Genomic DNA, 24729 nt, shown 5'->3' on the forward strand with positions numbered 1-24729 from the left:
TTTTTTTAATTCTTCTTTAATTGCCTGGTTGACCCATTCATTCTTTAGTGGGATGCTCTTTAGCCTCCATGTATTTGAGTTCTTTCTGACTTTCCTCTTGTGATTGAGTTCTAGTTTCAAATCATTGTGGTCTGAAAATAGGCAGGGAATGATCCCAGTCTTTTGGTACCAGTTGAGACCTGATTTGTGACCTAGGATGTGGTCTATTCTGGAGAATGTTCCATGGGCACTAGAGAAGAATGTGTATTCTGTTGCTTTGGGATGGAATGTTCTGAATATGTCTGTGAAGTCCATTTGGTCCAGTGTGGCATTTAAAGTCTTTATTTCCTTGTTGATCTTTTGCTTAGACGATCTGTCCATTTCAGTGAGGGGGATGTTAAAGTCCCCCACTATTATTGTATTGTTGTCAATGTGTTTCTTTGCTTTTGTTATTAATTGGCTTATATAATTGGCTGCTCCCGTGTTAGGTTCATAGATATTTACAATTGTTAGATCTTCTTGTTGGATAGACCCTTTAAGTAGGATATAGTGTCCTTCCTCATCTCTTATTATAGTCTTTGGTTTAAAATCTAATTTGTCTGATATAAGGATTGCCACTCCAGCTTTCTTTTGGTGTCCATTCGCATGGTACATGGTTTTCTACCCCCTCACTTTCAATCTGGAGGTGTCTTTGGGTCTAAAATGAGTCTCTTGCAGACAGCATATCGATGGGTCTTGTTTTTTAATCCAATCTGATAGCCTGTGTTTTGATTGGGGCATTTAGCCCATTTACATTCAGGGTAACTATTGAAAGATAGGAATTTAGTGCCATTGTATTGCCTGTAAGGTGACTGTTACTGTATATTGTCTGTGTTCCTTTCTGGTCTATGTTACTTTTAGGCTCTCTCTTTGCTTAGAGGACCCCTTGCAATATTTCTTGTAGGGCTGGTTTTGTGTTTCCAAATTCCTTTAGTTTTTGTTTGTCCTGGAAGCTTTTTATCTCTCCTTCTATTTTCAATGACAGCCTAGCTGGATATAGGATTCTTGGCTGCCTATTTTTCTCATTTAGTGCTCTGAATATATCATGCCAGTCCTTTCTGGACTGCCAGGTCTCTGTGGATAGGTCTGTTTCCAATCTAATGTTTCTACCATTGTAGGTTACATATCTCTTCTCCTGAGCTGCTTTCAGGATTTTCTCTTTGTCTCTGAGACTCGTAAGTTTTACTATTAGATGTCAGGGTATTGACCTATTTTTATTGATTTTGAGAGGGGTTCTCTGTGCTTCCTGGATTTTGATGCCTGTTTCCTTCCCCAAATTTGGGAAGTTCTCTGCTATAATTTGCTCCAATATACCTTCTACCCCTCTCTCTCTTTCTTCTTCTTCTGGGATCCCAATTATTCTAATGTTGTTTCGTCTTATGGTATCACTTATCTCTCGAATTCTGCCCTCGTGATCCAGTAGTTGTTTATCTCTCTTTTTCTCAGCTTCTTTATTTTCTATCATTTGGTCTTCTATATCATTGATTCTCTCTTCTGCCTCATTTATCCTAGCAGTTAGTGCCCCCATTTTTGATTGCACCTCATTAATAGCCTTTTTTATTTCGACTTGGTTAGATTTTAGTTCTTTTATTTCTCCAGAAAGCGTTTCTCTAATAACTTCCATGCTTTTTTCAATCCCAGCTAGTATCTTTAAAGTGATGATTCTGAACTCTAGATCCGACATTATACTAATGTCTGTATTGAGTAGGTCCTTGGCAGTTGGTACTACCTCTTGTTCTTTTTGTTGAGGTGATTTTTTCCATCTTGTCATTTTGTCCAGAGGAGAATAGATTAATGAGAGAACAAAATGCTAACAGGGTAACAACGTCCCCAGAAAATATACTCTAAACAAATCAGAAAAGACCTGAACCTGGGGGAAAAGAAAGGGAAAGAAAGAAAAAAGAAGAAAAGAAAAAGAAAAGAAAAAGATAAAAACAAGGAAAAACGAACAAAACAAAACAAAAAAAACAGAATATGATCAAATACAATCAGGCTGGTGCATAGATTAGTGCCACACACTAGATTTTGGGTGTATTTTGGTCTGTTAGAAGAAACTATCTCAAAATTTTAAAGAGAGAACAACTTATATATATATACCAAAAATAAGGGTAACTACTATGAAGGGATGGAATATGACTCTAAAAATGAAAAATAAAAATATTTTTTAAAAAGGGATTGATAAGGTATTGGTTGAAAAGGGAAAAAGAAAAATTCAAAAAAAAAAGTTAAAAACAATTAACTTTGAAAGACTAAGGAATCATGGGAAAAAAGTCATGAATTCTGTGTGCTGTATTCCCCTAGTGCTAGAGTTCTGCCATTCTCATTGATGGGTAAACTTGGTCTTGGCTGGCTGTTCTTGCTGATCTTCTGGGGGTGGGGCCTGTTGCCGTGGTTCCCAAATGTCTTTGCCGGAGGCGGAATTGCCCCGACCTTGCTGCGGGCCTGGCTAAGTAATCTGCTCGGGTTTGCTCTCGGGAGCTTTTGTTCCCTGCAAGCTTTCCATACAGCTTTGGAGGCTGAGAGTGAAAATGGCGGCCTCCTAATCTCTGCCCCGGAGGAGCTGAGAACTCGGGGCCCCGCTCCTCAGTGTGCCCCCAGAGAAAAGCAGTCAATCACTCCCATCTCCCGGGTCTCCGGCCGTGCTCCGCGCTCACCCGGCCTGTCACCGAGCGTTTCTATCTCTGGCACCTGACCCTGTGTGGAGTCTCCAAATCCAGCAGATCCCTGCGGTGCGCTTCCATGCTGCTCCTCTCAGGGGAGGAAGGGGAGTCTCCCCGGATCTGCCGCTTGTGTACCTGGTGGAAGAACAGTGGCCCGACTGTGCCGTGGATCACAGTTTATGGCAACCCTGAGCTGAGAGCCCACTCCTTGGCTCCGTCTCTGCAGCCACCTTCCCCGCTCCGATACCTGGGAGCTCTGCCACACTCAGGCACCCCCAGTCTTTCTGTGACCCTGAGGGTCCTGAGACCACACTGTCCTGTGAGGGTTCCACCCCCCACTTAGCCACCAGAGCGACATCCCTCAGTGGAGCAGACTTCTAAAAGTTCCGATTTTCTGCTCCGCGGTCTAACACTTGCCAGAAGCAGCTGACAGAGGTCCCTTCCCCTGCCGTCTATCCTCCCGAATATCGCCTCGGATTCACTTTTCCGCACGTCCTACCTTCCAGAAAGTGGTTGCTTTTCTGTTCAGAGAGTTGTTGCTATTCTTTTCTTCAATCTCCTGTTGAGTTTGTAGGTGTTCAGAATGGTTTGATCCCTATCTAGCTGAATTCCTGAGACCAGACGAAATCCAGGTCTCCTACTCCTCCACCATCTTGCTCTGCCCCCCTAAGGCTTTTTTTAATCTATCTGTATAAAATTCCCATTCTTGATTAAAGACCTAAATGTGAGACAGGATACCATTAAAATCTAGAGGAGAACACAGGCAGTAATCTCCTTGACATCAGCCATAGCAACTTCTTACTAGATAATGTCTCCTGAAGCAAGGGAAACAAAGGCAATAATAAACTATTGGGTCTTTATCAAAATAAAAAGCTTTTGCACAGCAAAGGAAACAATCAACAAAACTAAAAGGCAACCTACAGAATGGGAGATTATTTGCAAATGACATATCTGATAAAGGATTAGTATCTAAAATGTATAAAGAGGTACACCTCACAGAAACAAATAATACATTATATGTTAAAAAAAAAGAAGATAATAGGAAGGGAAAAATGAAGGGGGGGAAATCGGAGAGGGAGATGAGCCATGAGAGACTATGGACTCTGAGAAACAAACTGAGGGTTCTAGAGGGGAGGGGGGTGGGTGGATGGGTTAGCCTGGTGATGGGTATTAAAGAGGGCATGTACTGAATGGAGCACTGGGTGTTATATGCAAACAATGAATCATGGAACACTACATCAAAAACTAATGATGCATGGTGATTAACATAACATACTTAAAAAACAAAAACAAAGAAAAAAGTGTATAAAGAACTTACAAAACTCAACACCTAAAAAACAAATAATCCAATTAAAAATGGACAGAAGATATGAATAGACATTTTCCCAAAGAAGACATACAGATGGCCAACAGACACATGAAAGTATGTTTGACATCACTCATCATCAAGGAAAAACAAATCAACTACAATGAGATATCACCTCACACCTGTCAGAATGGCTAAAATTAACAACACAGGAAACAACAGTTGTTGTTGGGGATGTGGAGAAAGGGGAACCCTTACACTCTTGATGAGAATGCAAACTGGGGTAGCCACTCTGGAAAATAGTATGGAGGTTCCTCAAAAAGTTACAACTAGAACTACCCTATGACCCAGTAGTTGCACTACTAGGTATTTACCCAAAGGAAAAAAAAAAATACTGATTCAAAGGAGCACCTGCACCCTATGTTTATAGCGGCATTATCAACAGTAACCAAATTATGGAAAGAACCCAAATGTCCATCAACCGATGAATGGATAAAGAAGATTGGTAGGTACACACACACAAACACACACACACACACACTGGAATATTACTCAGCCATCAAAAGAAAGAAATCTTGCCATTTGCAATGGTGTGGATGGAGCTAGGGTGTATTATTGTAACCGAAATAAGAGAAAGACAACCATATGATTTCACTCATATGTGGAACTTAAGGAACAAGACAGATGAACATAGGGGAAGGGGGAAAAAAAGAGGGAAGGAAACCATAAGAGACTCTTAACTATAGGATTGATGGAAGGGAGGTGGGTGGAGAATGGGCTAGATGGGTGATGGGGATTAAGGAGGGCACTTGTGTTGAGCACTGGGTATTATATGTAAGTGATGAATCCCTAAATTCTACTCCTGAAACCAGTATTACACTATATGTTAACTAACTAGAATTTAAATAAAAATTTGAAAAAGAAAAAAATGATAACATCTCACAAGAAACAAATGGTGTTGGCAAGGATGTGGTGAAAGGGGAACTCTTTTACACTGTTGGTGGGAATGCAAACTGGTACAGCTGCTCTGAAAGACCATATGGAGGCGCCTCAAAAGGTTAAAAATAGGACTACCCTACAATTCAGCAATTGTACTACTAGGTATTTATCCAAAGAATACAAAAATACTAATTCAAAGGGATACGTGCACCCCAATGTTTATAACAGCATTATCTACAATAGACAAATTATGGAAAGAGCCCAAATGTCCATCAACTGATGAATGAATAAAGAAGATGTGGTGTGTGTACACACACACACACACACACACAGGAATATTACTCAGCCATAAAAAAGATTGAAATCTTGCCATTTGCAACAACATGGATGGAGCTAGAGGATATAATGCTAAGTGAAATAAGTCAGAGAAGAACAAATACCATATGATTTCACTCATATGTGGAATTTAAGAAACAAAACAAATGATCATAGGAGGAAAAAGAGGCAAACCAAGAAATAGACTCTTACTTACAGAGAACAAACTAATGGTTACCAGAGGGGAGGTGGGTGGGAGATGGATTAAGGAGTGCATTTGTGATGAGCACTGGGTGTTGTATGGAAGTGTTGAATCACTAAATTTTACACTTGATACTAATATTACACTTTATGTTAAATTAATAGGAATTTAAAAAAAACAAAAAAAATGCCCATTGTTAAACACAGCCTCTGAATACCTTTCTATTTTATCATTACTTATTGGAGAATTTTCTTGAAATCCACACCCATTCTGTCTTTGTATGGTTTTTGACTATTATTGTAAGTAGTCTTAAGTTCAGTGATTTTTGAATATATATTATCAGATATATAGGCACATATATAGTTTAAAAAATAGTAAAGGAAGGAAGGAAGAACAGACCCATGTGCTGAAGATATAGAACCAATTAAGGCATAAAAGTGTGAACATTTGGTAACATAGATAATAATACTAACCACAATAGACTTCATTTCTTTAGCAATAGTTATGTATGGTCTAGAGGATAATAAAAGTGTGAAGTAGATTTGTTTTTCCTTCTACACAGTATGTTTCATTTACACGTTCACTAACATAGTTCATTTTTACTTCTAGAATCATAATAGTCATTCTATACTAATCTTTTTATGAATGGCAGAAAAATCAATGAGAACAGATTAAATAATGTCACCATTAATCTCAAAGAAATTACATATAATATATAAAACAATATATGTAAAATATAAATATACAAAAATATATATAGAAGAATGACATTTTCTATAAAATCAAGTACCAGCATTCAGTCACATGAAAAGGATATGAATGTACCAAAATCTTAATAGCAATTTTCCTAACAGGGTTTAGCGGAGTTAAAATATACAAGGCAGAGGTGGCACTGAATCGGAAAATTGCCTTCCCTTTATTCAATACTATAAAAGTCTGGAAAAGAAAATATGAAAAAAATTACTAGATTAGACACGTGGCTTACTTGAAGAGCTTAAACACATGAAGAACTTTTTACCTGATTTGTTTATTCAAATTTGTTTGTTTAAACAAGTTGGTATATTGTAACTATAAACATGTTAGATGTTTCTCCCCTAAATTAACATATAGCTACAAATAAACATGATTTACTATTATCTAATTTGTCTCTAGAGTTTCAACTTTCTGATACAAACTGATGATCCTACACAAATTTTTTTATCAAATTGTAACTTTACAGACTCCAATTTTATTTAAAGCTTACCATCTGTCTCCAGCTTTGGTAACTTTTTCATATTATTCTGTACATATTGCTACTAAAATAATCTTTTTTAATTTTAATTATTTCAAGTCTTTGAACTCTAAAGTTTATGAAGTCTATTTTCCCTACGGTAGTTGTCCTACTTTAAAATGTTCAAATAGGCTGAATAACCTGGTTTTGCTGATTCTATAGATCTGCTGGTAATACTGAGAAGGGACAGCTGCATTGAGAATTAGGATTAAATGCATCATTTCAAAGGGCATTTTGTGGCTAAAACTCTATGACTTGAAACCTATAATCATCAATTTAGCATTTAAGCCATGCTACCCGGTGATTACCCACCACATCTCTCTAGGATCATCTTTTAGTTTTTCTCACTAAGGCATCTCTGCTCCAACCAATTCAGTTCACTTGTCAATTCCACTCATAACCCGTCAGCTTCCCCCTCTGATTCTGAAAATGTGTCATAAAATCCTAGAGGAAGGAGGTACCTGAGAGGTCATCTAATATAAATTCCCCCCATTTCAGGTCCATAAGAGGCCTGACAATGAAGTCCCACCAACTATTATATCAAAGGTTATTAGTCCTCTCTGCATATTAGAATCTCTTGAGGTGATTTTAAAATTGCCAATATTTAGGTCCTACTCATAACCAATTGAATCAGAATTTCTGGAGGATGGGCACAGACATGGGTATTATTTTTAAAATTTCCTTAGGTAATTCTAATATGCAGCCAGGGTTGAAAAGCCCTACTCTCGGAAAATGTCCTCAGCTATCAAAATCACCTCCTCCATCATGTCTTTCCAGATAAATCACTGCCTTCTGCTCACTCTCTAATTGTTTCCCTTTACCAGTAAGTCTTAGTGTATTAATTTGCACACATTGGCATGTTGCTTGTAATTACAGTCAAGTAGCAATTTACATGTAGGGTTCATTCCACTGAAGACTAGGTTAGAAGTTGTTATAAACTATTGAGCATAAAAGCCTGTAATCTACTTTTTCTCCATTTTTTTTCACAGTATTTAATAGTGTGGTTTGTAAATAAATACTGTTTTAATTAAGTGCAGGCTTACCTTTAAGATGCCATTTACCTTTAAGACATCAATATATCCATTTGCTTAATAGTATGTTTTTACTCTTAAACTAAGGGCTGTATCCCATACAATCATGTTCACTGACAACATGGTAATGTTTGAATAGGTAGACAGAAATATTTATATTTTGAGTATAAAGGACAGAGAAAACAATTTCTCTGTACACTGCCCTTTCGTATTCAAGACCATGGAGCCAAGCATTACCTAACCAACCATTTTCCATGAACTGCAATCTATAAATTTGAACAATTCTATAAGGAGGGCAAGTAAACATTTTTACTAGCATTGAGATCATCCAAAAGGGGCAGTGGATATTGGGAAAACTGCCCTTGAAGCACAAATGCATTAAAGGATTTTCTTGAATTCACAGGATTAGATCATTTAATATTACAAACAGTCTAGATCCATTTAGGCATTCAATGACGTAAAGTTCACAATAATTTATTTTATTTTATTTTTTTAAAGATTTTATTTATTTATTTGAGAGAGAGAATGAGATAGAGAGAGCATGAGAGGGGGGAGGGTCAGAGGGAGAAGCCGACTCCCCGCTGAGCAGGGAGCCCGATGCGGGACTCGATCCCAGGACTCCAGGATCATGACCTGAGCCGAAGGCAGTTGCTTAACCAACTGAGCCACCCAGGCGCCCAAAGTCACAATAATTTAAAGTGCATTTACTCATGCTTTTGTAAGGCAATTTCCCTGAAAAAGCAGTTACCACTTGTAACATTAGGAGAGGAATTTATTTTGAAAAATCTCCAAAAACAGTGTCACAGGAATTAACTGTCCCTTTAAACATGGAATCCTCTGCTCTCCCAAAAGATCAGCCTTCTTGGAACTAATGGGATTAAAAATGACATGCCAAGGGCATATTCATTGAATTTGCAGGTTCTGGAATACAGCAGGCCTTAAGAACACAATTTCAGTTTATTTCTGGGGAACACCGCTGAACACAAAACATTGAGTTCTGAGAAATGAGGAATAAAATACTAATATCCTGTACAGTGAAAGAATAAGAAGGAAGACACTTGAAATTTGGGACTCTGAGGTTATTGAGAGTTGTACCTAAACTGAAAATTATCGGAGAGAGTGACAGATAATTGGAGGAGGGATAAATAGTGTCAACTCCAAAATCTGGTCTCCAAGTAATGATAAATAATGATGTGGCTTAAAAAAATTACTACATATTGATACTAAGGTGATGAAAGTTATAGCTGAAAGTATGGCAAACTAGTTGTGGTTCACTCTGGAATGCTACTTGCTTTTTCCCAGATAAATATACATCTTATAGGTTCACTAAAATTTTTACTACTCAAGGCAAGGGTAAGATTCACATCTCAGAATAGGATCATATTAAGCAGAGAATTCCAAAAAGTATACAACCAATTTTTTAATGTTTTATTTTATTAATAAATGCCAGATATAGTTTTGCTTAGTGCATAAGAGCTCTGACTGCCTGGGTTCAATTCCTGAATTTACCACTTATGGTGTGTGACTTGGGCAAGTTACCTAACCTCTCTGGGTTTGACATCCCCATGTGTAAAACGAGGCTAACATAGTACCTGCTTGACTGGTTCTTGGAATATTAAATGAATTATGCCACTTAAAGCACTGAAACAGTGCCTGACAAAGTAGGAGCACAACAAACGTTAGCTATTATGATTATCACTGTCACTATTCTTCAGTTATTACCTGGTCAATTTAAACACCATTGAAATACATTGTGATGTGGCTCATCTGATTATCTGATTAAATTAGGTATGTAAAGTATATCATAATGAATGGCAGCAAACTGTTACATAATGCTTTACAGTTTTGAAGCGCCTTTCACCTGCATTATTCATATAATTAACATAAACTTCATACCATGTTTTTAAATTCCAGAACTTTTCCAAGAGCTTCTTAGGTTAGCTCCTTCAATCCTAACAATCACAAACTACCTTTTTCTTCAGTAGCACATCAGTCTTCATGTTTATGTACTTCATAAAGAAAAGCAGTGTGCCAACAGAAAAAAGTAAATAGTCTAGATGTCTCCCAAGATGGACCATGGCCACTAGGAATAAATCAAGGTCCAAGTCTGGTTCTCAGACAGGGAGGTGATAAAAAATGACTTTGCTAGCACACAAAGAACAAGTCTGTTTCTTAGCAGCACATTAACCAAGCCTGAAAGCCTGACATACAAAATCAGAATGCCAATCTACTTATTTACAACGAGATGTATTACTGTCACATGGACTGAAATAAGTGCAGTGGCAAAACCAGCATATTCTTTCCTTTCAAGCAGATCTGTGGGGGGACAAATTATAATAAGGTTCTTTGCTGAGGGTGGAGTCCAAAGAAGCTGACCTAATCAAATGCTGCACAATGTTTAATGACATCTCTGTTAGGTAGCCCAGTGTAGCTCCTCTCCAATGAAATGGCCTTGATTTGCGGAGGAAAATGCTTTTAGGGCTACTACTAAAGATCTGTTTCCCTTGGAAAATGCTGGTGTTTGTCCCCACTCCTTAATCTTACCAATTTCCTTTCTTAAGGATACTTCCTTTCTTTAAGTAGCTAATACTTCTAAGCATGTCCCAGTAAGCATACACCTGTCTCTTAAAGACATCTTGGCAAATATGTACTTTGAATCAGTAGTTTTAAGGAGAATTTTATTCTAGTTTCTTGGGGGATGTCTCACTGTCATCATCATGTGTAATAATACAGTAACTAAATTTCTTATTTTTCCTTATCACTTCTATAGTGGAGTACTGGAATAAATTATTTTTAAAAATATGTGAATCTACGCAGCTGTGTCGAATTCGGTGCCCGCCCACCCCGTGGCTCGCACCGGCCTGAAAGGCTGCCACAGAAATGCTGTGACCCATGGGAAAAAAAAAAAAATGTGAATCTATATTAAGTGCCACCTTTGTGACACTAGTTTCAAAGGAAAAAGAAAGGGCCTGTTTAACTATTTAAATTGGTTTTATGCCTTCTAGAAAGCATTTTAGAGCTTGCTATTCCAAGTGTGGCCCGTGTATTATAGCAGCAGGAGTCTCGCTCGAGGACTTGTTAGAGATGGAGGATCTCTAGCCCCACCCAGATGTCTGGAATCTGAATCTGTATCTTAAGATCCGTAAGTGATGTGTATACACATGCAAGTTTGAGAAGCCCTCCTTTAGGGCAGTAGGGCTGGTTCCACCTCTGGATGGTTCACTGTCAGGTTCTTTACCCCTCACAGATCTTGTAAGATTAAATTGCGTACTGCTTAGAGAATGCAATTTCCTTAACCATTCTTTGTAAAAGGACTGGGTCTGATTAATAAAGGTATTCAATATCTTCTTTAAACTACATACCATCAATTCATGGTGAGATTTATTTATTTTTAGCTTCTACATAGACCTGTTTTTATGCTTATGAATGTGAAATATAAATTGTGGTTATAAAATGCCAAAATACCCAATTAGATGATGCAGAATCTGTCATCCATTAAAAAATATATATATTTACTATAAAACTCACAGCTGGTTTAACTTCAAAAAACTAGTTAATTCTGACAGAATTATGTGGTTACTATAGCATTAGGAAGGCATAGTCATAACTTGATTCAAATCATATGTAGATAGAGAAAAGAGGGTTTTTTTGTCTTTTGTTCTTGAGATTTTTTTCACAGAGTGATGTTTTAACAATAGTAGGTGTGACTGTGCTTGTCAATGTATTATCTTCTTATAGGAGGATGCTAAGTAAGATTATTACCCTTTAGAATACAAATCTATTGTGAGGAAACTTCAAGCCAGTTAAGAACTAAAAAATAAGAAGCACATATGCCCATAGATCTTCTTTTGCATGTTCTTCTGTTGTCTACCATGTGCTTAAACATGTCAGTGATAACAGATATTTTGCTTTGTAGGTGTCAATTTTAGTTTTGACTCTCAGTTACTGTGGAATTGAAGAAATTGTTTATCTCTCGTATCTCTTCACTGTAGCCAAATCTTGACGTCATTTCTTATAAATGTTTCTGTTTATTATACTGTGTTTAAAAGTGGAAATAAAAAGTATAAAATCTTTAACCATAGAAAACTTAGGATACAGTATGTATATGAGCCAGAGAAAAGTATGTTAGTGTTTAATTAGGGACTTAAATTTGGAAATATAACTTAACTTTTGAAAGTATAAAATCAACACTCACTTTCTTATTGATATAGTACGGGTCCAGGTCCTCCAAGGGCTCCGACACCATCTCTGGAGGGATGTCACCGTAAATAAATGGAAGGTTCTTCCCAGCTTCCAAGTCACTATTTGGCTTTGGTTTGTTCTCGTCATCATTGTCTTGTTCTCTCTTGGGCTTTTTGGCTTTCTCTTCTGCGGCACGTTTTTCGATAGCAGCAAGAGATTCTCTAGTAAAAAGGCGGAAGCTGTCAGGCCCCGGGGGTACCAGCAGTGCCTGTGCCATCTTTTCATCCTGCACATTTAATTACGTGTAGCTTCTTGCATAAGAATTGCCTACCAAGAAAAAAGATGCACGAGAGTTAGGAAAGCAAGTGAGTGAGAGGGATTAAGAAAATCAACCAAGATGTCATTTAATGTTTCTTCGGGTGATTTCTTTGCTAGTATATTAAGAAAGGAATATTACTTTATTTTTGGTGAAAAAATTGGTTTCTTCTTCAATGCATAGACATCTTTTCTTTCTCAGTGCGCAGTAAAAACATTTTACAGTGTTCCTTTGGGGATTCATCTAGTAACATTAAAAATATAAACATTTTAGTGCTGCACTACAAATTTTAACCTGGGAGCATCATTATCCAATCTGATTTTCAATAAGCCAATTTTATAAGTCTATCAAAGTCTGGTCTGAGACCTCTGAGCCAAAACATATTATAGTATACTTTGGTAAAAAGAGTAATGTCAGTAATACCTGTCAGTGAAATTACTTAAGAACCCATTATTCCCCCTGCCACTCCTTTTATTACATCTTACTAGCTCTCCAAATAAGGAAATACAGTGGTATATGCCTGACTCATAAAATCTCAGAATAGGAAAAGAAGTTTTGCCTAATCTAACCACTGTCCTGGTTATCAGCATCATCATCATTGACCCTTGGTTCTCCAAACAAAGTCTGACCATCAGCAGCGACAGAGAAGTCAAAACTATTTCTTTTCTTTTCTTTTCTTTTTTTATCCAAAGATTTTATTTGTTTATTTGAGAGAGAGAGAGCAGGAGCAGGGGGAGGGGCAGTGGAGAGGGAGCGGCAGACTCCCGCTGAGCAGGGAGCCTGACGTGGGGCTCGATCCCAGGACCCTGAGATCATGACCTGAGCTGAAGGCAGACACTTAACTGACTGAGCCACCCAGGTGCCCGCCAAAACTATTTTCTTTCAGCTTTTTACCCTGGATCCTTCTGAAGCATCTTCTGAGGCAATGCAGAATGTATTTCCTTTTCCAGTCTGCTGTTATTCAACTATTCCAAGACACTTTTCATATTCTTTCTAAGTCTTCCATTTGGTGTAGTGGTTAGAAGCATGGACTATGGAGCTAGACTCTCTCTGTTCTTAACCCTGGCTCTGTCATTTATGAGCTGTATGACTTTGCAAAATGTAACCCCTTAGTGCTTCAGTCTCCATTTATAAAATGGGGATGCTATGAGAACTGACCTCCCAGATTATCATAAGGAATAAATGAATTAATTTACATTAAGTGTCTAGAATAGTTTTGGAATTAGTAAGCACTGTGTTGGTGTCAACTATCATCATCTAATTATCTTTTGTTCCTTCAGCGATTTCCTCTGTTGTGGTTTCAGGCATTCTCAAAATTCAAGCCACTCTCCTTTAAGTAAGGCCCTGACTTGGTGGAACCACAGCTGACCATGGAACTCCAGGAGTGGGCTAGGAAGTACAAAGTACAGGGGCGTATTCACACATGCCAAGCAACTGTCTGGGATTAGAAAGGAAAGAAGTCAGACACCTGCTCAATTCTTCAGGAAAGGTAAAAAAAATTCTGCTAGAAATGTGACAGAACTGTCAAAAATATAAGAAACCGGGTTTCTTGTATTTTCTTGTATTTTGAAACATAAGTTAATGGTTATTTTATTTTGCATTGTGCCGGAAGTCACATTTAAAAAATTAGGATAGAAAATAGAAACAATAACAACAAAATACAGTGAATACATCAGTCTCTTATAGAACAATCTACAACCATGACATCAGGATAATCATCAAAGTCATCTGTGACATTTTCCCTATGCCAACCACCCACCCTATCTCTGCCCCCACACTTATTCTGGTCTCCATAGTAGTTTATCCCTAAATGGCTTTTTAATTCTTAGCTGTTTAGTGCATGGATATACTAAGCTTACAAACAATGAGAAACTCTAGATCTTACAGCAACACAAGAAAAATGATATAGACTAAAAATGATTGTAGATCATTATATATGTTTTTTGAGTTTATATCTGAATTACTAGTTCCCTGGTCTATTCCAATGACTAAAGTATTTTTAATAACTGTGTCTTTTCATTGAATTAATATTTGTAATATGACACTGTTATATTTTCTGCTACTATGAAGGTATAAGTAAGTTATAATATAAAATATCAGATGTCAAAAAGCTGTGCCATTTTTGGCACTAGCTCTGAAAAAGGACTTCTGATTTGTGGTGGGATGGGGATTTTTTGTTTTTTTGTTTTGTTTTGTTTGTACTCCATCGGGTGAATTTAGAAGGCACAAAATAAAAAGTCGGTTCATTTTTTTATAAAAATAGAATATTCTCAAACCTTCTAATTCAACTATTTATTTTGTGCCTTCTAAATTCATGGCAAATGGCACAAACTAGAATTAAAGTTTTTAGCCATTTTATGTCCATTTTGATGTCCACATAGCCCAACACTAGGCTGTATGGAAAAATCACATTTATACTTTTGAATATAAGGAGGAGTTTGCATATTAACTGCGAGCCTTAGATACCCAGAGACGTGTAATCTGCCTGTCTCTCATCACCTTTCATGAACTGAATGGATAAGGTTCTTACCAAGTGCTAAATGAAAATGAAACAGTATGACAAAGCTATCTTAAGACATTTCTATGAAACATGGTTGCTTTCTCACGGGAGAAGAAAGGCTACTTTTGTATTTGAGCATTTAGTTAAACTAATTTTTGTTTCTTTATTAACAATGGAATGAAAAACATGCAGCAATCAGATTCTGAGTTCTAGGTTCATATTGAGCCTGTCATTAACAGTTTACTTATGACATTTAACTTTCCTCAACCTCAGTGTCATTCAAATACCTTACCATATATGTGGCAACACTTTGCCCTAAAGAAATAACCGGTTATACTCATTTAACTGGACTTTCTTGATTCCTAAGGTTTAAAATGAAATTAGGTTAAAAATATCTAAAGTGGAGATATTTTTAACAATCTGTATAGATTACTTTGTTTTCTCTGAGATGACATGGAACAAGGTATAACAAAATTATTAAAAACATATTTATACAGAAATAATTTTTTACCTTCCTGTTCACTTATCAAGGATTAGAACAAAGAATTTGAGTCTTGGTCAAAAAGAAGTAAAGAAGTCTCTGAAACTGCCACACTATTGTCTCTAAATCCTGAGGAGATAGGCCAGTTCCAGACTTTTGGCTTTTCCTCGAAGGTGAACTAAGGTTTGCCCAATATTTGGATAGGTTGAGACATTAAAAATCACAGTGAGGGGAGCTTCTCATGGCTTCTCCTGCAGGTTTGCTGTTTAGAAACATCTCATAGTTCCATGGCAGTTCTATTTTAATTTTTTTTTCTTCTTCCTTCTTGTTCTTTGTGAGCCTATTATATAGACCTCTTACATAATTTTATATTCCTATTAGAGCAGAGTTTTAAAAATTAATTCCTACTGATGCTTTGGTGTGAGATATATATTATTAATGAATATATGTGCATTATTATTTATTAAAATATATCAAATTTAATATGCCAAATTTTCTCCAGAACTGTCCTTGCAAGGACAAAAAAGATAAAAAAAGACCTAAGGAGATGATCTCTTTGATTAAAAACCAAAGTGTGTGTGTGAATGTGTGTGAGTAGAAGAAATGCATCCCTCTGTTAATCAATAAAAATACTGTAGTTCAAAAAACCCTATTATAAGATGGACCACAGAATTTTAAACCTGGAAGGATTAGGATCATTTATTCAAGAAATATTTATTGAGGGACTACTATGTATCAACTCTGTGTTTGGATTAACACCCATGGTCCCTGCTCTTAAGGAGCTGAGAGTCCAGTGTGAGAGATGTGGACACATAATTATAATACAGCTGGTTATTGTCTGAGCTCCATAAATGGGAGCAGTTTGTTCTGCCCAGGTAAGGATGGGGAGGGAAGTTCAAAGAAGTTTCCCTGAGGAAGTTTTATTAGACTAGTTGGGATTTGACCAACCCTTGTGGTGACAGTAGTTGGGACAAAGTTGGTAGGAAGACACATCAGTAGAGACATGTTAGACTGGGAGACAGTATATGCATGGGGAAAAACAGGGAGGGCCTGGGAAGAACTAAGAAATTCGTTATGGGTAGAGACCAACCTGCTCAAAAGGGAGTGGTAAGAGCAAGGACTGAAACACTGGCAGGATATAGTCACCAAAGGTCTTGTACAGCACACTTAAGAAGCCATGGATGGGGAGTGATAGGATCAATTTGAAGATTATAAAAATGGTGGCAGTATGAAGGGTAGACAGGTGGGCTGATCCTAGAGCAATGATTTTCAAAGATTTTGGTTTCAGGATCCTTTTATACTCTTAAAATTACTGACAATGTCAAAGAGCTTTTGTTTATGGGGAACTTATCTATTCATATTTACCATATTAAAAATTAGAAGATTTTATAACTTTTATTAACATAGTAATAATAAGCCCTTGTATGTCTACATATAAAATATATTTTTAATATAAATAACTATATTATCACAAATTTAAAAAAATGGCTTGAGAAGAAGGAATTTATTTTAAATTTGGGCAAATCTCTTTACTGTCTGGCATAATGGAATACAGCCAGAGTGTCTTATCTGCTTCCAAGTTCAATCTGTTGAGATATGTTGTTTTGATTGAAGTACATGAAGAAAATCCTATATATATATATCTGTAGCTGGAAAAGGAAGGAGTATTTTACTTGTCTTTTCAGGCACTTGTGAATATTCTTTGATACACACCAAAACTCTGCAAATGATAATTTCCTGAATTAGTTTCAATGTGGAATCTGAAACTGTATCAGGAACTTTTTACTGATTTTGCCTTTTGGATGGATTTTGTACCTTCATGCATGGATCATTTGGAAAATATTGGCGCAGTGTTTTGCAGATTTCCCCAAATTTGACAAATTACATTAACATTCAAAAATCACATTTGTTAATATCACCATTAATCTCATGAGGAAAGTCATAATATATTGGGAGGCTGTCTAGTTCCCAGCGGCAGGTAAAAGTTTTCCAAAATTCCGATTTCCACTTGAAAGCTCCAGTTTTAACGTTGACAACGAATGCTGTCATTTGCTTTTCCTGAAGTGACAGGCCTTTTCTTTGTTCATTTTTTAGAAAATATCTGCTATATATCTGAGTCTGAATAACCATAGTTTGTCAGTTCTTCTTTCAAGTGAAAATGATGTTCCATGAAAAAAAGAAAAAGTGGCTTATTCACCTCCTGACTCACAGTCACACAAGTGCTTTTCCTTGAGACAGCCATGGCACGGCAACATGCAGCAGAAATGCTTCATGTATTTTTCCAGTTTCATCATACAGAATATTAAAAACACATGTTCCTTAGGACAAGATTTAATAAAATGAATAATATTTACTGCTTCATCAAAGACATTCTTGTGTAAACTGGCACTTTTTTCATACTAAAAGTATGTGGTGGTGAAGAAAACAAGGATTCATCCTACACTTTGACTCTGCTACCTCGCTTCCTACTAAGGCATGAGCTGTGTCACTCCACCACTTTTGCGCTATCAGTGAAAAAGGCAAAGGTCATCTTGGTATTAGTATTAGGAAAATAGTTTAGACCTCACTGCCCCCTTGAAAGGGACTCAGGAACCCCCAGTTGTCTGCAAACCACCCTTTGAGAACTGCCCTAGAAAGAAACAGACGGACAGCAGGAGTCTAAAGGAGAAGGCAAGGGAATGTGACTATAACTGTATTATTTAAGGACCTAGACATGGCAATGAGAACTGTATTCAAGCCCTGGCTCTGCTATTCCCTAGCAGTGTGACCTTGGGCAATTTTTTTTATCCTTCATAATCTTCAGTTTCCCTGTGTGCATAATAAGGATAATGATAGCAATGATAGCACATACTTCATAGAGTTAATATGACATTACATGAAAAAATCGTCCTAGAAGGTGAACACAGTGCCTGGAAGAGAGTAGGCCACCAATAAGTTAGAGAGAAAACAAACCATAGCCAGAGGACTGTATTCAATGCAAAACTAGAAGAGAGAAAATCAGTGAGATTTTATCATGTCTTGATATGTGGCTTGATGAAGACATATGAGGTAAAGCTCAATCCCAGATTGGTTTAAGCCACAAGTTGTCATTAACCCAACAGAGAAGTGGAGAGGGTTTGTAGGGCATGATAATAAATTCTGCTTGGGATTTATTTAGTTTGAGATGCCTGTGAGACAGCTGGGTATGTAATTAAAATATGGGTCTGAGAATCGGAAAGCTGTCTGGGTTGGGAAAAATGTTGATTAAAGAGTCACTGGTTGAAACTGAAGATAAGAATATGCATTACACTGTCTAGGAAAAAACTGGAAAGATGAAAAGGCTGGACTCCTGTGACTACCAGTTTTTAAGGAAAGGAAAATTAGACAATGAAGTCAGAACAGTTAGATAGATGCCAAAAGAGGAATTTTGAAAATGCTAATTAAAAGGCATATATTGGATTTGACAATTAGTCAACTCCCTGCATTTAAAATAAATGAAGAACAGGCACAGAGAAGCTAAGTAACCTTCACTGAAACATCTACTGACAACACAAATTGTTGCTCTGAGGCAAAACATTTTCCACACATTCTATTCTTGACTGACTTTTCCTATTATAGTTGACATTTTTATCTTGAATCTTACTATTGTGTGATTTGATTTTAAAGATCTAAGCTTTATATAAATAACTACAGAAAAATAGATTTATAAAGTTCAATTAAGTTTTCCAGGCACACATATCTGTATGCTTTGATATTAACATAAGTTTCTAAAACTATATGAAACCAACAAATCCAAATCCAAAGCTAATATTTATTAATGAATCAGAATCTGAAAAAAAAAAGGGCATGGTAAACATTTGGGATATGCCAGGGCATTACATGGCAAGGACAAAAGTATTATTTTTCCCATTAGTCATCTGGCCTGTGAGTTCTCATCTTGCCTAATTTCCAGAATAGCAGACAGTTTGGAAAATTGCATTGGTCTATAACCTGTTAATATCAATAGTTTCTCTCTCCCTTTGTAGGGATCTTTATGATTATGTTACAGACAAAAATCAATTAGTTCTGGTCTGTTCCCATGGAGACAAAATTATGTCAGAGGCTGTAAATTTGCCATCTTCAAGGATGGAAAACTGCTCTGTGTCATACAATTTGAGAGATCAGAAAAAAAATCCACAATGTATTTTTATGTCCTTGATGAGAGAGCAAATTTTGGGGGAAAGTTTGGGTCCATTGCTGAGGAAAGGATCCTGTGTTTTCTTGGTATCAATGAGAGACTATTATAGGAAGGACATAATCTAAAAGACAAAATGGACTGACTACCCTTCCTTTGAATAAAGTTATTAATATTTTCTAAAGGGGTTTTCATTTTGGGTTAATTATTACCTGGTATTTACTATATTTTTAAGTAGCATATGTGACAAAGAGAATAATAATTTATTAAAGGCATATACAGAGCATTTGGCACACTCTCCACCACTGGACACTCTTGAAGGCAGAATTAAACATTATTTTCCATATTTCAGAAGATTTTTGGAATAACATGTGGTTGGTGTGCTTACCTAACTAGGTGGCTTTGAGAATTAAACAATAGTAATAGATAAAACTCTGTTACGTTGTTGCTATGTCTCAGAGATAGGTTGGATAACTTGTCCGAGTTACAAAAGTAGTAAATCAAGAAGACAAGATTTGAACCCATATAGCTCAGGAAATAGCCTGGGCTCCAAACCTATGAAATGAGATTTTTAGTTCATGTGTTCTGAAATGGAATTAGGATAAGTCCACTACCTCACTGGGAGGTTACTATGTATACAGCCCCATGTTAAGAATGGAGTGGTGAAATCTAAGAAACAGACCAGTATAGTCATCACCTTTGTTTTTAATGTAGAAGATAAACAGGAATGGATTAATAACAAACATAAAACCCACAGCTAATGGATACACATTGATATATATTTTAAGTACTTTAGAGTTATTTGAAGATAAATTAAAAGCCTAGGCTAGCTTCTTATCTATCATTACCTCTTGCTCTCATTGTGGTGTCAAGGCATTATGCAATACTATTGGTCTGAATAAACCTACCAAGAAAGTAACTGTATAGCAAGGATATCACTATGACATGGCCAAATACAAATGAAATTGAGACTTTCTCTGCCATTGTTCCCTGCCTGTTAGCTAAACTCATGATTGTCCACTCATAAACATTATTTATTGATTTGCTAACTTTTTAATAAGAGAATCTATTTCTGTCTTTGTCTACCTGGACTCAATGGCATACCTCTGAAAAAAATAGCTGAGTAGGAAAGCACGAACTCATTTCTGTCATCAGAACAATCTTTATCTTGGAAATAATAATTAGTTTCTAGGAGTTGATGTTCCCAGTGACTTTGTCCTTATCAGACAGCTATAAGCTCAGAGAGACAACTGCTAAATAATAATAATTAAGCCAACATTGTAATAGACAAATTGTTGGTTTTATTAGCTCTTCAGTTTTTCTACTGTATGTTTTCATACTGAAGACACTTTTGTGTTCAACTCCCCAACATCCATTCTACTCCAGACACCTTCTCCAAGCCCCTTGCCAATCATTGATTCAGGAATAGGCTTGTGGTCCAGTTCTGGCCAACAAAAGGTGAGGGGAAGCCTGTTAAGTGAGTGTCTATAAAAGGTTTCTTCACTCCTAATAAAGAGACCAAGGAGGAGACAAAATTCTCTGTCCCCTGGACCTTATAGCATTGAGGTATGATACATGGCACTACTTCAGTCAGCTAACAACCAGAAGGGATGCCATTCTGAGGGCAAAGCTGACACACTGAGAGTTGCAGATCACAGAGACAGATTTACCCTTGGTCTCTTGACAGATCGCTCAGCTCTTGGACCCAAACAACCTCTGCACTGCTTGTTATATTCAATAAACATTTTTCTTGACTAAGACAGTTTTAGACTAGTTAGTTAGTTGCAGATGAGACACCAGACAAGTAAATACTCCTTGGTCAGTTCAAAAACTTGGCCAGTTCAGAAGCCAGCTTACAACCAAATACTAACCACATATTTGGATGTCCTTTACCCCAATGCAAATAGGTGAGCTATGCATCCAGTTACCAAATAAATATAATAAAATGCAAGTAATTACAATCCTGGTTAGTTTACTAAACATATGGAATGAATGTCTCTTTTAAAAGAAAAAGAAATAAAAAGCTGGGTTAGTTTATCTTTCTTACATCAATGGCCTTTGGCATCATTCCACTCCTGGAGGTCATCTCTGCCATGTTTCTAAGTGTTTGCCTCTTTGGAGGAACAAACTAGCAAGGAAGGAAGTAATCACTCTTTTGCCTTCTTTTTTTTTTTTTTTTTTTCTTCTCCCGATACAGCTGACCTTGTTAGCTAATAGAGATTTTAGTTTACCTTCCGCAAACACAAATTTATACCTACTGGTAGTTTAGATACCTTAGATAGTTACAGCACCTTTTTTTGGAAAAGCTTCAGGCCACTTCTGGGAATTATTTCATTTGTTCTTATACTATCCCTAGAAGAGATTCTGTATTTTTATTCCCGTAAGCCACTCTGCCACAAATCCTTGACAGATATCTCATCCCTGATGAACTCTGATGTGGCTTGGTGTCAGCTTTCTTGCTCCATAATCTGTGTAGAAAGGGAAACAGGTGAAGTTAGTCCAGCATCTTGGCATTTGGATTGAAATGGGTACTCTGGGTCTGGGTCTGGGTCTGGGTCTGGGTCTGGGTCTGGGTGCCCTGATGTGCTCAAGGAAGGATGGGGCCAGGAACCACTGCCAGGATCCTGGGGTGGGGGTGGGGCTCTTTTTTCTTTGGCAGCCTTGATTTAATTACTCTTTCTGAAGACATGCCAGAGCTCCAGAGCATCTTCCTGTTCTTTACTTCCTACTTCTTTTCCTCCCTCTCCCCTCTTTGCTCCCCCTTTCTTTCTTCTCTTCAAAAGACCAAAGAAGTAGACCAATGGAGTGTGTGGTCTACATTGGTGTTGTGGGTCATAATTCTAGTTTGTTTTTATCTCCTTTTCCTCTCCACCTAAAACCCCATTTGATTGGCTGACTAAGACAAGACCAATAAGCCTTATTCAGTGGCTTCTAAGAGTAAATTTTAGACAAGCAGAGATGAAAAACTAGCATGCTAAATTAAAGCATAATATTAACCTAAGTATAACAATCTGATGTCATATTCCTTTCAGCTATAACCATTAGCAATAACTTAGCCCAGTTAAACCAGTCATTATTTCAAAGGACAGACAATATATGTAATTTTTAAAACAGCAATTGATATTTATTTATTTATTTTAAGATTTTATTTATTTATTTGAGAGAGAGACACACACACAGTGAGAGAGGGAACACAAGCAGGGGGTGTGGGAGAGGGAGAAACAGGCTTCTCGCTGAGCAGGGAGCCTGATGCAGGGCTCGATCCCAGGACCCTGAGATCATGACCTGAGCCAAAGGCAGATTCTTAATGACTGAGCCACCCAGGCACCCCCAGCAATTGATATGTAAAACAATGTTTACCTCAGTTTACTTATTCAGAGCTTATAAGCCAAACTGGTAATGGATTCTCACCAATAAATCTCCCTTTACAATTTACTATGACAAGCAAATAAACAAACCATTAAATCTCACCTTTTTCTTTTATACATGGTCTTTTAAAATCTTTGTCTCCAGATGAAAACTCACTCCTAGGCCACTAATCTTTTCTTTACTGTCATCAAAGTGATCTTTCTAAAACACATATCCTACCCTTATTAAAAATTGTCAGTGGCCTTCAGTGACTCATAGTCACTTTAGCAAAGTATGCAGGCACCTTTATGACCTTCCCTCTGCCTCTCCTCTCTTACCTTTCATTTGGTAATAGCACAGATCTAGCTCTGTCATCACTAGCTACGTCACATTGAACATGTTACCTAGCCAATCCAATTTTTAGTTTCCCATCAGATAATGGGGATTACAATACCTAGTGAAACAGGGCTGTTGTTTGAGCTAAATGATAAATGTATTACAAACACACACACATGCACACATGTGCACATGCACACACACACACACACACCTGTAAGTCACTCATACAAGAGGTGGCATAAAGTAGGTTTTCCATAAAAGCTGGAGGTTTTAGTAGTATTAGAAGTAGCAAGAATAGTAATAATAGTCTTAGTTATTACTATACTACTAATAATACCCATCAGACAGACCCATACATCAGAGCTTGAAATACTGATTTGTTAAATAAATGTATAGCCCTTCAGTAAATGTTCCCACTTCTTTACAGCCACAAGCTTAATAAATGCTGCTTCTCCTCCCCAGAACACAAGTAAGAAGTAAGGTTTAAATACCTTATCTCCAGCCTGACATATAATGAGCATAATGTTGAAAAACTAAAATGTCCATTTAGATATATTTCCAAAATATTTGTCATCTTTAGTCTGGGAACAGGGAGGGGTATAAGGTAGGGGGGGTGAATATCCAAGGAAACTAAGAAGTTAAGGAGGAGCAGGAAAGTAGTTTAAGAAAGTGTCCCCCAAAGTTCTGATTTTCTTGAGTTCTCTCTCCTCTCCCTATTGTGAAAATCACTGATTCGTGGATCAGAAAAATTATATCCTATGGCTTGGGATCCAAATGGGAAAGATTTGCCGACCCCAAATATATGTGGGAAATAGTAGTAATTTCTGTATATGGCCTCATGCTTCAATTTAGGCCTCATACTTCAAGTTGCGTTGTGTCTTATTAAGATCTCTGTCTCAGTCATCTTTGAGAGCAGACCATGGCTTACCAGGTTAACTAATATAAAATTGGCTTCATTGAGTTATTTAGAGAATGAGGATTCTTTAAAGTAGTTCTGAACTTCAGTTAGCATAGGAATCATTTGTGCTACTTGTCAAAGATGCAGCTTTCTGGGTTCAGTCTCTGGAAATTCTGAAAAAGTTTGGGGCATGGCCCAGAGATCTGCATTTTAAGCAAGCTCCCTAAATGAATTTGGTGCAGGTGGCACGTGGATTACAATTTGAGAAGGCTGCTCTGAAGGAAATGAATAGAGGTTACTAGAAAGTTGAGATGGGTACTTTACTTAGTCAAGGCTAGATTCAGCTCTAATGTTCCCAGTAAGTAAGAAAAAGTGGAAGCACACTGGATTTAGGAAAAAACAAAAACAATTCCTAAAAGCTGTGTATAAAAAGACAAACTTTCTCCGAGAACTAAACAGAGAAAAGAAATTTTGCTTAGGGGCTCCTGGGTGGCTCAGTTGGTTAAGCGACTGCCTTCGGCTCAGGTCATGATCCTGGAGTCCCTGGATCGAGTCCCGCATCGGGCTCCCTGCTCGGCAGGGAGTCTGCTTCTCCCTCTGACCCTCCCCCCTCTCATGTGCTCTCTCTCTCATTCTCTCTCTCAAATAAATAAATAAATAAATAAATAAATAAATAAATAAATAAATCTTTAAAAAAAAAAAAAAGAAATTTTGCTTAGGACGTAACATAAGGGACACTAGGTAACATGCTTACCAGATGTCCTGAATGTA

The 24729-nt window shown here is 37.1% G+C and overlaps 1 protein-coding gene and 1 non-coding gene across 2 annotated transcripts in view; one reads left to right on the plus strand and one right to left on the minus strand.

Annotated features, from left to right (window-relative positions):
• Window positions 1-24729, minus strand: part of SCN3A (sodium voltage-gated channel alpha subunit 3) — a 116837-nt gene that overhangs the window by 76782 nt on the left and 15326 nt on the right. The window contains exons 2-4 of the mRNA XM_064586640.1: window positions 21647-21841; window positions 11937-12250; window positions 6258-6376 (exon numbers count right to left, since the gene is read on the minus strand). Of these exons, the coding sequence (XP_064442710.1) occupies window positions 6258-6376; window positions 11937-12200 (383 nt within the window). The 5' untranslated portion in view covers window positions 12201-12250; window positions 21647-21841. The remainder of the gene's footprint in view (window positions 1-6257; window positions 6377-11936; window positions 12251-21646; window positions 21842-24729) is intronic.
• Window positions 10554-10666, plus strand: LOC123840090 (small nucleolar RNA SNORA5). The gene has a single exon (XR_006789902.1). It is a non-coding gene; the product is annotated as a small nucleolar RNA SNORA5 (small nucleolar RNA).

Source organism: Mirounga angustirostris, unplaced genomic scaffold, assembly GCF_029215605.1.
Source record: "Mirounga angustirostris isolate CCGP_5_RB_7025 unplaced genomic scaffold, mMirAng1.0.hap1 SCAF_3, whole genome shotgun sequence".
Classification (NCBI taxonomy): Eukaryota; Metazoa; Chordata; class Mammalia; order Carnivora; family Phocidae; genus Mirounga; species Mirounga angustirostris.